The sequence below is a fragment of the Cricetulus griseus genome, chromosome 2 (assembly GCF_003668045.3).
Source record: "Cricetulus griseus strain 17A/GY chromosome 2, alternate assembly CriGri-PICRH-1.0, whole genome shotgun sequence".
Taxonomy (NCBI): Eukaryota; Metazoa; Chordata; class Mammalia; order Rodentia; family Cricetidae; genus Cricetulus; species Cricetulus griseus.
In genome coordinates this window covers 148,681,219-148,694,752 of record NC_048595.1, presented here as the reverse complement: position 1 = coordinate 148,694,752, position 13,534 = coordinate 148,681,219, and the positions used below count along the sequence as shown (strand labels likewise).

The 13,534-nt window shown below is 38.1% G+C and overlaps 1 protein-coding gene across 4 annotated transcripts in view; it reads left to right on the top strand.

Moving 5' to 3' along the window:
* CUNH8orf34 (chromosome unknown C8orf34 homolog) overlaps positions 1–13,534 on the top strand; it is a 392,051-nt gene that overhangs the window by 292,526 nt on the left and 85,991 nt on the right. For all 4 annotated transcript variants that reach the window (XM_035440010.1, XM_035440008.1, XM_035440009.1 and 1 more), the window contains exon 9: positions 7,227–7,312. In XM_035440010.1, the coding sequence (XP_035295901.1) occupies positions 7,227–7,312 (86 nt within the window). The remainder of the gene's footprint in view (positions 1–7,226; positions 7,313–13,534) is intronic.

The window sequence follows — 13,534 nt, the reverse complement described above, 5'->3', positions numbered from 1 at the left end:
CATATATGAGTGAGTACATACCATGTTTGTCTTTTTGTGACTGGGTTACCTCACTCAGGATGGTTTCTTCTAGTTCCCTCATTTGCCTGCGAATTTCAAGATTCCATTGCTTTTTTCTGTTGAGTAGTACTCCATTGTATAAATGTACCACATTTTCTCAATCCATTCTTCAGTTGAGGGGCATCTAGGTTGCTTCCAGGTTCTGGCTATTACAAACAATGCTGCTATGAACATGGTTGAACATATGTCCTTGTTGTATGAACATGCACTATTTGGGTATATACCCAAGAGAGGAATGGCTGGATCTTGAGGTAGACTGATTCCCATTTTTCTGAGCAACCGCCATACTGATTTCCAGAGTGGTCTTACAAGTTCGCACTCCCACCAGCAATGGAGGAGTGTTCCTTTTTCTCCACATTCTCTCCAGCATAGATTGTCATTGGTATTTTTGATTTTAGCCATTCTGACAGGTGTGAGGTGGTATCTCAGAGTTGTTTTGAGTTGCATTTCTCTGATGGCCAAGGATTTTGAGCACTTTCTTAAGTGTCTTTCAGCCATTTCAGATTCCTCTGTTGAGAATTCTCTATTTAGTTCTGCACCCCACTTTTAATTTCATTGTTTGGTGTTTTGGTGGTTAGCTTCTTGAGCTCCTTATATATTTTGGAAATCAGTCCTCTGTCAGATGTGGGATCGGAGAAGATCTTTTCCATTCTGTGGGTGGTCGTTTTGTCCTACTGTCTGTTTCCTTTGCCTTGCAGAAACTTCTCAGTTTCAGCAGGTCCCATTTATTAATTGCAGACCTCAATGTCTGTGCTACTGGCATAATGTTCAGGAAGCAGTCTCCTGTGCCAATTTGTTCAAGGGTAATTCCCACTTTCTCTTCTAGAAGATTCAGTGTGGCTGGATTTATGGTGAGATCTTTGATCCATTTGCACTTAAGTTTTGTGCATGGTGACAGGTATGGATCTATCTGCAATTTTCTGCATGTCCGAATCCAATTGTACCAGCACCATTTGTTGAAGATGCTATCTTTTTTCCATTGTATAGATTTAGCCCCTTTGTAAAAATTAAAGTATTTGTAGGTGCGTGGGTCAATATCAGGTTTTCAATTCGATTTCATTGTCTATCTGTCTATTCTTGTGCCAATACCAAGCTGTTTTCAGAACTATGGCTCTATGGTAGAGCTTGAAGTCAGGGATGGTGATGCCTCCAGAAGATCCTTTATTGTAAAGAGTTGTTTTGGCCATCCTGGGTTTTTTTATTTTTCCATATAAAGTTGAGTATTGTTCTTTCAATGTCTGTGAAAAACTGTATTGGGATTTTGATGGGGATTTCATTGAATCTGTAGATTGCTTTTGGCAGGATTGCCATTTTTACTATATTAATTCTACCTATCCAAGAGCATGGGAGATCTTTCCATTTTCTGGTATCTTCTTTAATTTCTTTCTTTAAAGTCTCAAAGTTCTTATTGTACAGGTCTTTCACTTTTTTGGTTAGTGTTACCCCAAGATATTTTATGTTGCTTGTGGATATTGTGAAAGGTGATGTTTCCCTGATTTCTTTCTCATTGGATTTATCATCTGTATATAGTAGGGCTACTGATTTTTTTGAGTTAATTTTGTATCCTGCTACCTTGCTGAAGGTGTTTATCAGCCGTAGGAGTTCCCTGGTAGAGTTTTTCGGGTCACTAATGTAGACTATCATGTCGTCTGCAAATAGTGAAAGTTTGACTTCATCCTTTCCAATTTGTATCCCTTTGATCCCCTTTTCTTGTCTTATTGCTATAGCCAGAACTTCAAGTACAATATTGAAGAGATATGGAGAGAGTGGACAGCCTTGTCTTGTTCCTGATTTTAGAGGAAACACTTTGAGTTTCTCTCCATTTAGTTTGATGTTGGCTATTGGTTTGCTGTATATTGTGCTTGTAGAGGTGTTTTAAAGGGAAATAACTGGATTTGTATAGGAGCAAAGTTCAACATTTCACTTAACTTGGTCCCGTTACATCATTTTTCTTATTCAGGGATAACAAACAGCAATCAGTCAATATTTGAGTATGTGAGAATCATGGCTTAAGAAAAGCCAGTGCCCAAGTGTCACCACTGATTGGTCTGTCAACCAATGCTTTGCCCTTTCATCTTCAAGTAGTCACATCTCATTGGATTCCTCAGAACTCTATGTGGGATGAATCTATCATCACATGGCTATGTTCCTAGGTTACATACCCATGTCCTTCTTCCCTAGTCCCTGGAGTACACAAGCCCTTACACAGTAGCCTCCATCTCATCCATGCATCTAGGTGGGGCAGGCAAAGAAATGCTTAACTCAAGATACAGACAGGATGATATTTAGGATTTCCCAAAGGATATATCCTTATGAATAAGTAGTCTGTAGAGAATTCTTATCTGTCATCTGGATCACATCTTACTTTACTTCCAAACAGAAATAATCACTGAAAAATATCTTAGAAATCCTCTTAGAGCCTGTAATGTACCAAACTCAGTTAACCCAAACTCAGTTAAGGTAGGTTTTAGGGACAAAATCTTTTCCAGAACTAAAACACAGACTTATAAATAAAGAGCCGGGACACAATGAAGTAGAGCTGTGGTAAGGGTTTACACAGATGCTGAGACTTCCAGAAGAAAGCCTTTGAAAAGGGGAGAAACCAGAATGAAAAATGAGAAATAAGTGACATGGCAAAGGAGGAGGTAGGATGCTGCCAGAGAGAACAACACAGTGGCTGAGGGTTCACAACAAAATATCTTTGAAAAAGTGAAAGCAGTTTGGGGCTTATAGATTATAAACTCTCAGGAGAATAGCCAAGAAGATGAATTTGCAGACACAAGTAGGGTTTGTCCAAGTGAGGACTCACATAACTTGCTGAGGAAACTGTAACTCATCTTTCGGGAGACAAGAATCCAACACAAATGGGAGCTCTTAAACCCTTTTGAGTCAAAGATTATTTTGAGAAACAAGCTAAAATTATAGTCTCTCTCTCTCTTTCCAGGGAAAGAGGTCACAAACACTTAAAACTCTTCATTTTCTTCATTGTAATTTATTGTGAGTCCCCTAAAACCTGTCTATGGATCCACTGAAAATGCTGATAGTAAGGATGCTTCTGCTGAGATTCCATTGTTCATAGCTTGTGAAGAAGTTCTAGTGTGAGCAATTATCCCAGGGTGGTTGGGGCACAGACCAAACTAAAGCAGGTTGAATGGAAACTGTGAAAGTAAAGGCATTGAGTATTTTAAGAGCTTGGCTCCAAGTACAATACGTAAGAAAAACAACAGCAACATGTTAGACAATGTGAGAGCATTGTGTGTGTGTGTGTGTGTGTGTGTGTGTGTGTGTGTGTGTGTGTGTGTGTGTGAGAGAGAGAGAGAGAGAGAGAGAGAGAGAGAGAGAGAGAGAGTCTATGGCTGAAAGAGAAGTAAGCTTGCTCATATCTGATGAGAAATGATAGTGGAAATTTACAGAATGAATAATAAGGACAGATGGATATTGATAAAACAAATTGAAGAACAAGAGAAACATGAGACAGTGGATCTCCATCACCAGCCCTATCCATGGATTCCTCCTCTGTGAGTTGGAAAACAAATAATGAAGATAATTGTGGAACTTGTGAGTGAGAAAGAATTAAAGGTTTTTATTTCAGATGAAATCTTTTTTTTTCTGAGTGATGCAGGAGAGTTGTTATTTTTGGAAAGTCCCTGAAAAAAATGGAGGAGACAACAAGAAGCCTAACTTTAGAGTTGGGGACTATCACTTTGTCCTCTCCAGTACATTACAAGTGGTGTTTAGTTTCACACAAGCACTGTACGACAGACTAGCATGGGGCTGGAGTCTTAGTGGCAGCAATGGAAGGACTGCACAAGAGGGAACTGAGGGCACATGAATTCTAACTGAGGAGGAAAGAAAGGAAAGACTGAATACCTAACAAGGAAGAGAGGGAACTGGGACATACAACTAAAATCATTCCAGGAAAAAAAATGTGTTAACAGGAATGGCATCATGACAAAGCATAAAGGACAGAAGTATTTCCGAGAAACACAGATTCAGAAATTCCAACACCAAGTGACAGTGAGAGTCCTGCCACTGGTTTAGGGGTGAAGAAGCAAATAAGAGATCTTCAGATCTGACTAAGTCAAGGACTATGAGATGATCACATATTCACCAACTCAAATACTCAGTAAACACTCAAATCCTTCAGAAGACGCTTATTAGCAGAGAGCAGAAACGTTTGTCCACACAATCCTGCATGGCCTGAGGTTGAGGGGTCAGGCAGCTTCCAATGTAGGAATAATGCTTTCCTCTTCATGTTCATGCTAAGCACATGCTCTACAATTGAACTCCACCTCACTCGCCAGCAGAAGAGCTTCAGTGTGGCAAGGGAGAGTGGAGGCACCCTGTACAGGGGTTAAACATATAAAGAAATTTGTTTAATACGAAAGAGTGGTTTAGAAAGCAAATAGGAAAGGCTTGGAAAAGTCTTGTGGTAAACAGTAAAATAAAAAAAAATTAAGGTTTTAAAGGTGGTATTTCCCGGATTTGCCCACACAAACCTTGTTTGTGTAGCAGCTACCAACCTCTGACAACAGTAGGGCTGTGTGGATTTCAGCCCGGGGAATATTGGCAGAGCAGTCAAGCATATCACTCCCCAGGGGAAAGGTGCCAAATGATGGTGAACAGAATTCTCAGGCATCTGGAGGGCACTGCTTGGACAAAGATGAGTCAGCTTCAAGGACTCCCAGTTTGATGGGATTTATTCACTGCATTTTGTCTGTTCAACTCAGTTAGACCAAGGACTATGAAATCAAGGACAATTAGATTTTCCTTTGATCCTTGCAACATCTGGCTCATCACAGATCAAAATAATAAATCTTAAGTAAACATTTGCCTCTACTGACTCATCAGATGAATAAAAAAAATTAACAGCAATAAATGGTTTTTATTTATTTTCATTTCTTTTTCAATTTCTCACGATTTTTACCAGCCTGGAATTGAACTGGGCATCCTCTGCCTCTGCACCCCGTGTGCTGGGATTGCAGGCTGATACACATGGGATGGCACACAAACTAGGCATAGATTTTGTGTCTTAATTCTTTTCATCCTTGTTGGTAATTTAGTTACCTTTTACATTTTATCCTACTGTTAATTATACACACATGTCAAAATATTTGTGAATATTTTTAAAGGTGAATTTTAATTTTTTATTTGTGTGTGTGTGTGTGTGTGTGTGTGTGTGTGTGTGTGTGTGATGTCACAATCACAGATTGTTTGCAGGATTCCCTGGATATATAGTTACAGGCATTTGTCAGTCCCCAATGTGTGTTCTCAGAACCCAAACCTGGGTCCTCTGCAAGAGCAGTAAACACTCTTAACCACAGAGGTGTCTCTCTAGCCCCTTGTGAATTTTTACTAACAAATATTATTTACACATTTAAATATGCAATATGCCTTTACACTTTATCCTTAAAAATTTTATAGAGTAGTCATGGGAAAAAGGCTCAAAAATCAATATGCGATATTATGGGTTATCAAAATATTTTTTCTAAAATTTTTCCTAATTTGTTTACATAAATTGAAAAGGGGGAAAGTAGTGAGGAAGATTTGAGGGAAACTATAGCTCATTAATTACGTTAAAGCACTAATTTTTTGAGGTAAAATTTATTGAGGTATAAAATGCCCACATAGGTGATGAAAATGTGTTATAAGGAAAATTCTCCTTGGCAAGTCTTTAATTTTCTTACATCATTATTCATTATTTGTGGGTGTGGATTTTCACATGCCAGAGGATAACTTGCAAGAAGTAAGTTCTCTCCTTTTGGTCCCAGGGATCAAACCTAGGCATTCATTGAGGAGCCATATGTTGCAAGGATCAAAGGAAAACCTAAAGGGCCATCCTAGTTAACTTATATAATATAATAAACATGTTTTCATATATAAAAGGCTAATATGCAGTACATGTTATCACACAACTGTAATAGATATGCAGCAATGTGATATATCCCATATAGAGAAATGCACAATAACCAACACTGTAAGAAGATAAGCATAATTTATAAATATTTATAACTTTACAAATGATAAAGAGAACAACTTATTGTGTGATTCCACCACGGTATAAAAAAGAAAGGCATTACTGAGAATTTAAACATTCAATACCAGTATAGTTATGAATTATAGTTTTATTTTTTTAACCAAACTGAATGCTAAATGCCATGCATTTGCTACTATTTCCTTAGGAAAGCATTTGCTCTGTGAACAATAAATGTGAAGACATTGGTCGAAACCTCTTGTCTCAGGGCTGCTTCATAGTCTCCTTCAACATTTACAGAACTGTGCTTATTTAGGGGAGAATTCTGGGACATATTGCTGATACACATCTTGTTCTGAGAATGCAGTTTGGGACTGTTCCATAAACACAGAGTTGCATTTGATATTGCCAGGGATCACTGCTCTGTGTAGACATGAGGTTTCATCAGCTGAGAGATACCTGTCTATAAAGGACCTACACCATCTTCCTCCACTGGGGGCGGGGGTTCCTTAGTGCCTTTGCCAGCCCTGGGGCTGTTGTGCACAATAGGATCATCCCTCCCACTCATGACAAATGTGACCAACCCCTGGCCTTTCTGCTCACGATAGTTGATTTGGAGAAGTGTGTGTGTGGCAAGGGGGCAGGTGTAGGAAAACCTCTGTGCAATCATAAAAACTCTCCCATGAGTCCAGAAACCTGAAGTCATCTGAACACAAGGCATCATATTTATTTCCCTTCTTTTTAACCTGATTTTGTGGTTTAGTAAAAACTTTTGCCATAAATATTTCTCTGCTCAGGCTAAAATGTAAAGGAGATTAGCTCTAGACCCTAGAGTCCAGCACAGAGATTCTCAACCTTTCTAATGCTCTAACCCTTTATTACAGTTCTTCAAGTTGTAGTGACCCCCAACCATAAAACTATTTCACTGCTACTTCATAACTGAAATTTTGCTACTGTTTTTAATCACAGTGTAAATATCGGATATGTGACCCTGTGAAAGTAGTCACAACCCAAAGGTTGACAACAACCGGCCTAGTGTAATCATACTGTATATACACAACCAGACAGAAGACTTTTAATTTAAGGCTAGAAAAGTGACAACCTGGGATTATGATGGATTTAGTAAAAGTTTATGTTTACTTTGAAGACTTAGCCATGTTGCAGTTTCCAATGATGATTTTTAATCATTTAGGCTTCAAGGAGACAATCTGATGGAAAGGGCAGAAGACACACTGCAACCATTTCATTCTCCAGAGGAGCGAATTCCAGATTCATTGGGTAAGTTTTCCATTCAAATGCATTTACTGAAGTTTTAATGATTCAGAATGATTTACAAAAGCATCTTTCCTAAATCAAATGCCCACAGCCCACAGTCACATGCGCATCCTGCCCACCTGGGTTGGGTAGGGCAAATGCCAAATGGAATCCGGATTCTGAAGAGGCAGCTATATGTTGGCTGCTGTCAAAATCATGCCCCTAATTCTAACAGCGTACTCCATTTATCCCTGTTGGCTCGTTAGAAAGTGAAAGGACATTTTGAGTTCCTTGAAAATTGTCGTGTCACTTACTCCCATTCTCGTGCCATTGGTCCATTAGATTCTTGTAGGAAAACAGCAACATCTTATTGAAGACATCACACAAATTCTTTCTTAGCCATTGTTGAGACTGTGAATATTACTTGTTTCTTCTCTAAGTCACACTTCATTTCTCCTGGAGGAGTTTTGTCTGTACCTTTCTCCTCCTTCTCCATCTAATAAAACAGCTTCCTTTTCCTTCATTGTACGGTGTTCTAACTTGTTTTGCTGTTGCTATGAAAAAAAAATACCATGACTAAAGGTAATGAAGGGAAGAGAACATTTACCTCAGTTTATAGGTTATAGTCTGTCATCTAGGGAAGCCAAGTCAGAAGCTCAAGGCATGAACCCTGAGGCAATACTGAAGCTGAGACCAGGGAGGAGGGGATGCTTCTTAATTGCTTGCTCTACGTGGCTTGCACAGCTACATTCTTATACATTGTAGGCCCATGTGCCTCAGCATGGTCTCATCTGCAGTAGGTTGGGCCCTCCTGTATCAAGTTTTCATCAAAAAACTGTTTCACAGACATGCACAAAGGCCAATCTAATAGAGACAATTCCTCAGTTGAGAGTCCTTCTTTCTATGTGTCCTAATTTAATATATGTTGCTGTCATAAGTCACTGACCAAAGCTACCTTGTGTGAGCATGTGGTATTTCAGCTTACACTTCCAAAATACAGTCCATCATTCAGGGGAGCCAAGATCATGAAAGAATGCTTACTTCCCATAGCTTGTTCAGCTTGCCCATGACCATATGCCCAGGGGTAGCACCCCCAGCAGTGATCTGGGTCATCCCACATCAATCACTAACAATGAAAATGCTCTATAGCCTAATCTGGTGGAAACAGTTGCTCAGTTGAGATTCCTTCTTCCTACATGACTCTAGTTTGTAGCAAGTTGACCAAAACTAACCAGTTATGTCTAGGTTTTATATCAAGTTGACAAAATCTGTGACACCGAGCCCCACAGATGTTTACTTTATTATATGTCAAAATTAATAGTATTTATTTCATAACCATTTCTATAGGATACAATGCAAACTCCATAACTCAACATATGAAGCTAAAGCTAGAACACTTCAAAATGCTATCAGAACAAGTGGTACATTCGACGTAATGTTACTTCAGTGGTATCTAAGATGTGTGACTGCTATTTTAACTCCACTCTAGCAAGACAGACAAATCACCCGGAATCAGGATAACCTGAGAAATCACAATAGGAAAATATTTTCCTTATGTCTGAATGGATAACATCTTAAAGCAGACATAAAAGTCCATAATCATTAGAGATACCATGAAACAATAATGTACTATATGCTCCAAAAGCTAGAGAGAGGGTTTTTGAATAATTGTTACCACAAACAAATGAAATAATGAATATTTTTATAAGGACAAATATTTTTAATTTTATACTAGTATTTCATAAATGCTTAGTGAAATGAAACATTCCGAGGTTACTTCACTAATCTGTACAGTTTTCATGTTATAATTTATCATTTTAATTAATTTAACTTGAATTAAAAATTGAGGTGAAAAGAGAGTGAAAACTTCAACTATAGAAAATTGAGAACTGTGGAGCCGAGGAGTCTGCTTAGCAGGGAAAGTGCTTGTTGCACATGTGTGAGAGCTGAGTTCTGATGCTTCCTGTCCACATAAACACTGGGCAGGGTAGCACACACCTGGAAAACACCTGTGCTGGTGGAGTAGCAGCAGAAGTATCCCAGGGCCTCACTGGCCAGCCAGTCCAGCTAATAAGTGAGCTCCAGAAGCAGTGGGAGACCATATGTTAAATAAAAATCAGATGGGAAATGATAGAAGAGGATGCTAGCACCTGGCCTTTATAAACCTCCGCATAGCACATATACCAGCATGCATACTCCACACATAGTCATATGTGCAAAACAGTTTTTAAAGGGAAAATGAAGGATTCTTTATCAAAAATGCCCTGGGAAAAAATAAAATGAGAAAATATATCTGCAGTATAGTTTTCACTGCCCAAAGATGAGATTTCAAAAATGAAGATCACCTATAATTTAATAAGATCAAAAAGCCATTGAGAAATAACCAACAGACTGAACAGACATGTCAAAGAAAAGGAAATGCAACTATCAAGTATATGAAATATGATCCATTACCTTGGAAAACAGGAAAAATCAAATGGAGACTCCTTTTTTTCATATAATATAGCAAGGTTAATAAATTGATAATGAATTTAAGCATCATTGATTGTTCATAGTGTTTCATTTAATAAAATAAAAATAGCATTTCAAATGGAGACTCTTATGAAGAGTTTTATAACAATTTTTGGTATTAATTAACAAATCTGACAAAAGAGGCAGTATCTAAACCATTTGAGAAAAGTTTTCTATTATCTTATAATCTTGAGCATTTACAGGATGGAAGCCCTAGAAACTGTGTATCTGGATAAATATCTTAGAGGAACCAACATCATGCCCCAGGGACTGTGAACAATCCCTGTTAGGCTGTCCATAAATGATGAAATCAAGGAGCTGTGCAATTTACACTGTAGGGACTCAAATGCATTCTAACTGCACACACAGGGTGCATAAAGACAGTAACAGGCTGGTAAAAGTTCAGCAAAAAGTGGTTTGCAGAACTGCTGATTTCCCTCATGCCATTTAGCCCAGCCACTGTGTCTGTTTATCAACTCGAAATGACAGTTAGTTCTCTGGTGAGCAAGTTTGAACCCCCATTGCGTGCGCCTTAAGTTCATAAATGTTGACTTGACAAAACTAAGTCAGGGGATGGGTTCTCATGAGGAGATTTCTAGAGAGTCTTCCCTAGGAAAACATACCTAAGTGAAGAAACCATAGTACAAGAGGGAATGATAGACTTGAATGAGGAGTTATCCTCAGGACATGAGGGAGCTGAAAGACATGATCAGGAAGGAGCCCTCAGGAAGGTGAAGGCTATTAGGAATGCTCTGATTCCTATGGTAGGTTACGAGCTTGGGGTGTTTAATTATTGTACTTTATAAGTTAAATTTACTATGTGTTTTATTCATAGAACACATTTTATATACTATATTTGGAATTTTATTTACATATAATTTCATATGTTGACAATCACCTAATAATATTTAAAATGGTACAGGAACATAAACCACTACTAGTGACTATTTACAAGGAAACCATGATAGTTTACATGTGTTCAGATCTGTTACTGAACAGAGACGTGCATTTTCAAGAGTTCTTAAACTCTGACAATAAGAGTAGAGTCCCAAATGACTAGCAACATGGAGGCCCATGATGGCAATTCATCAGTTGACTGTCTCCTCTTGTGTGTATTGCAAGGCTCCCTATGCTCAGGCTACTCTTTCCTCGTTGGTAGTGGCTTCCTTTCGCTGCCTGTAGTATTCATACCATTTACCCTAAGGTCATACTAAGTGTCCCTGATGTCCACCATACATCAGTGTTTCCTTTTTTTTTAAACTCCTAATTGTTTTTGAATCAGTATTTGTTCTCACTTCAGATGATTTCATGCTTCTTAAGGCTTTCATGCTCAATATAAAAGTAACACAACACAGACACTGTTTAACAACTCAGCCATTAAATACATCTATACTCTTTAGCAACTGCATATACATATTTGCTGTAGAGACTTAAATATCTTGGGAAATTAAATAATACAACTAGTAATATGCTTTTGATTATACTTACATCTGCTGGAAAAATGCATTCATTAAGTCTAAGCTCCTTTCTTGAAATATTTATATCCTGCTTTTTCCACACTCCAATATTAGAATACCTAATTAGGAAATTGCAAAATAGGAGCTTCTGCTCCAGTACATTCCTTTCCCCTGAAGTCAGTCAAATCGTGAGATCCCAAAGTTTAGTATCATTAGCATCATCCAAAAATCTCTGATGTGACTTACATGTCAACTGTGCATCTCTATTGAACTTGGCTCAAGATACATATTTCTATAAATAGACCTAATTCTGTGCACAGAAGTTCTTGAAACACGAACAGCTGGTAAAAATGATGACAAGAGGAAGTTTATCATAGCTAAACATTGTGACGAGCATTCAACATTTCAGATCCTGTCAGCATACTCAAGCAATAGATTAAAATTGTAATCCATCAGTTCAAAGACAGCTAATTGAAAAATAAAATTTATTGTTCCATATTTCTGTGCTGTTTCACTAAAGATTCATTTTCTTCTAACCCATTCTGTGACTAAAAAATTTGAACAACTGTAGGTTGTATGTTGAAAGAATGCATGCTCATAAGATAAATTTCTCTGCAGCAGAAAGAACACAATTGTTTACATGTCTGCATGTGCTAGTAAACATTAGCAAAGAAAAGTACTTTAAACACATTAAAAAGTTTGTCCCTTCAAGCATGAGACATTGGATTCTTATTTATATGATATATGTTTTCTCAACATAACTTGTTAGATTGGTATTCCATCACAATTTTAGTCTATTTGCCTGGGTCCCTTTGCCTTTGTCAATTTCAATAATGTAAGACACCAAAACTCGCACTTGCCCTGGGAAAGCCATCACAGGAGTTCAGTGCCAGGCTCTAAGACTACCATCTCTCATAGATTCCATTAGACATGACTCCCATAACCAATGAATATGCAAAACAAGCACTTAGCAAAACATAACCTAAAAAGTTGCCAATATTGCCACCTTGTAAATGTTCATTTTTTGTTAAAAAATTAATGCTATATATGTATTCAAGTAAATTCCATGAGACAGTAATAGAAAACTACTTCATTTAATATATTTTGGAACCACATAGCATGTAGTTATCCTATAATATTTATTTAATAAATGAATATGCAAAAGTATAAATGAATAGATGAATGAATGAATTTGTACACAAGCAGAAAGACACCTATCTAAAACTGTCACATATTCAATGAGAGCAAATGGAGAACACAAACCATACTTCTAACTTTAAAAAGTCAGGATGTCCATAGGAATGTTTCTTTTAGGTCATATATACATATATATGAATATGAATATATATTCAACACACACATTTAATTCAATTTTATGCATGTATATGGATGTTTGTATCCCTATAAATTATTTTCACCATAGAAAATAAATTTTATTTTTTTCCCCAGCTTTTAATATTTGAATTAGAAACAGGTTTGTTTTACATGACAATCCCAGTTCCCATCTCCCACCCACCCTCACATACCACCCCCCAACTAAAGCCTTATCTGTCACATATCTTTTCTGCTACCCCTGGATGGTGAAGCCTTCCATAGGGTGTCATCAGAGTCTTTCCTATCCTTTGGGATAGGGCCTAGGCTCACCCCCGTGTATCTTGGCTCAGGGAGTATTCCTCTATATGGAATGGGCTCCCAAAGTCCACTCCTATGCTAGGCATAAATACTGGGCTTCTACAGGAGGTCCCATAGATTTCTGAGGTTTCCACACAGAAACCCATGTTCCTGGGGTCTGGATCAGTCCCATGCTGGTATTCCAGCTATCAGACTGGGGAGCAAGAGTTCCCAGATGTTCAGGTCAGCTGTTTCTGTGTGTTTCACCAGCCTGGTATAGACCTCTGTGCTCTTCACTGGTCCTTCTCTGCATCTGGGTTCCAGTTCAGATCGGTGATTAGTTATGGGTGTCTCCTTCTATTTCCACCAGCTGCTGGATGAAGGCATATAAGTCAGTTATTAATCTCATAATCAGGGGAGGGCATTTAAGGTAGCCTCTCCTCCATTGCTGAGATAGTTAGCTGGTGTCATATTTGTAGATCTCCAGACATTTCCCTAGTGCCTGATTTCTCTGTAAACCAAAAATGTCTCCCTCTATTATGATACCTCCATTCTTGTTATCTTGTATTCTTCCCCTGACTCATACTTTCTGCTCCCTCAAATCCTCGGCATCCCTCTTCTTCTCCCCTTCTCATTCTCTTAGCTCCCTGCCCCCTTTTCCCGTGCT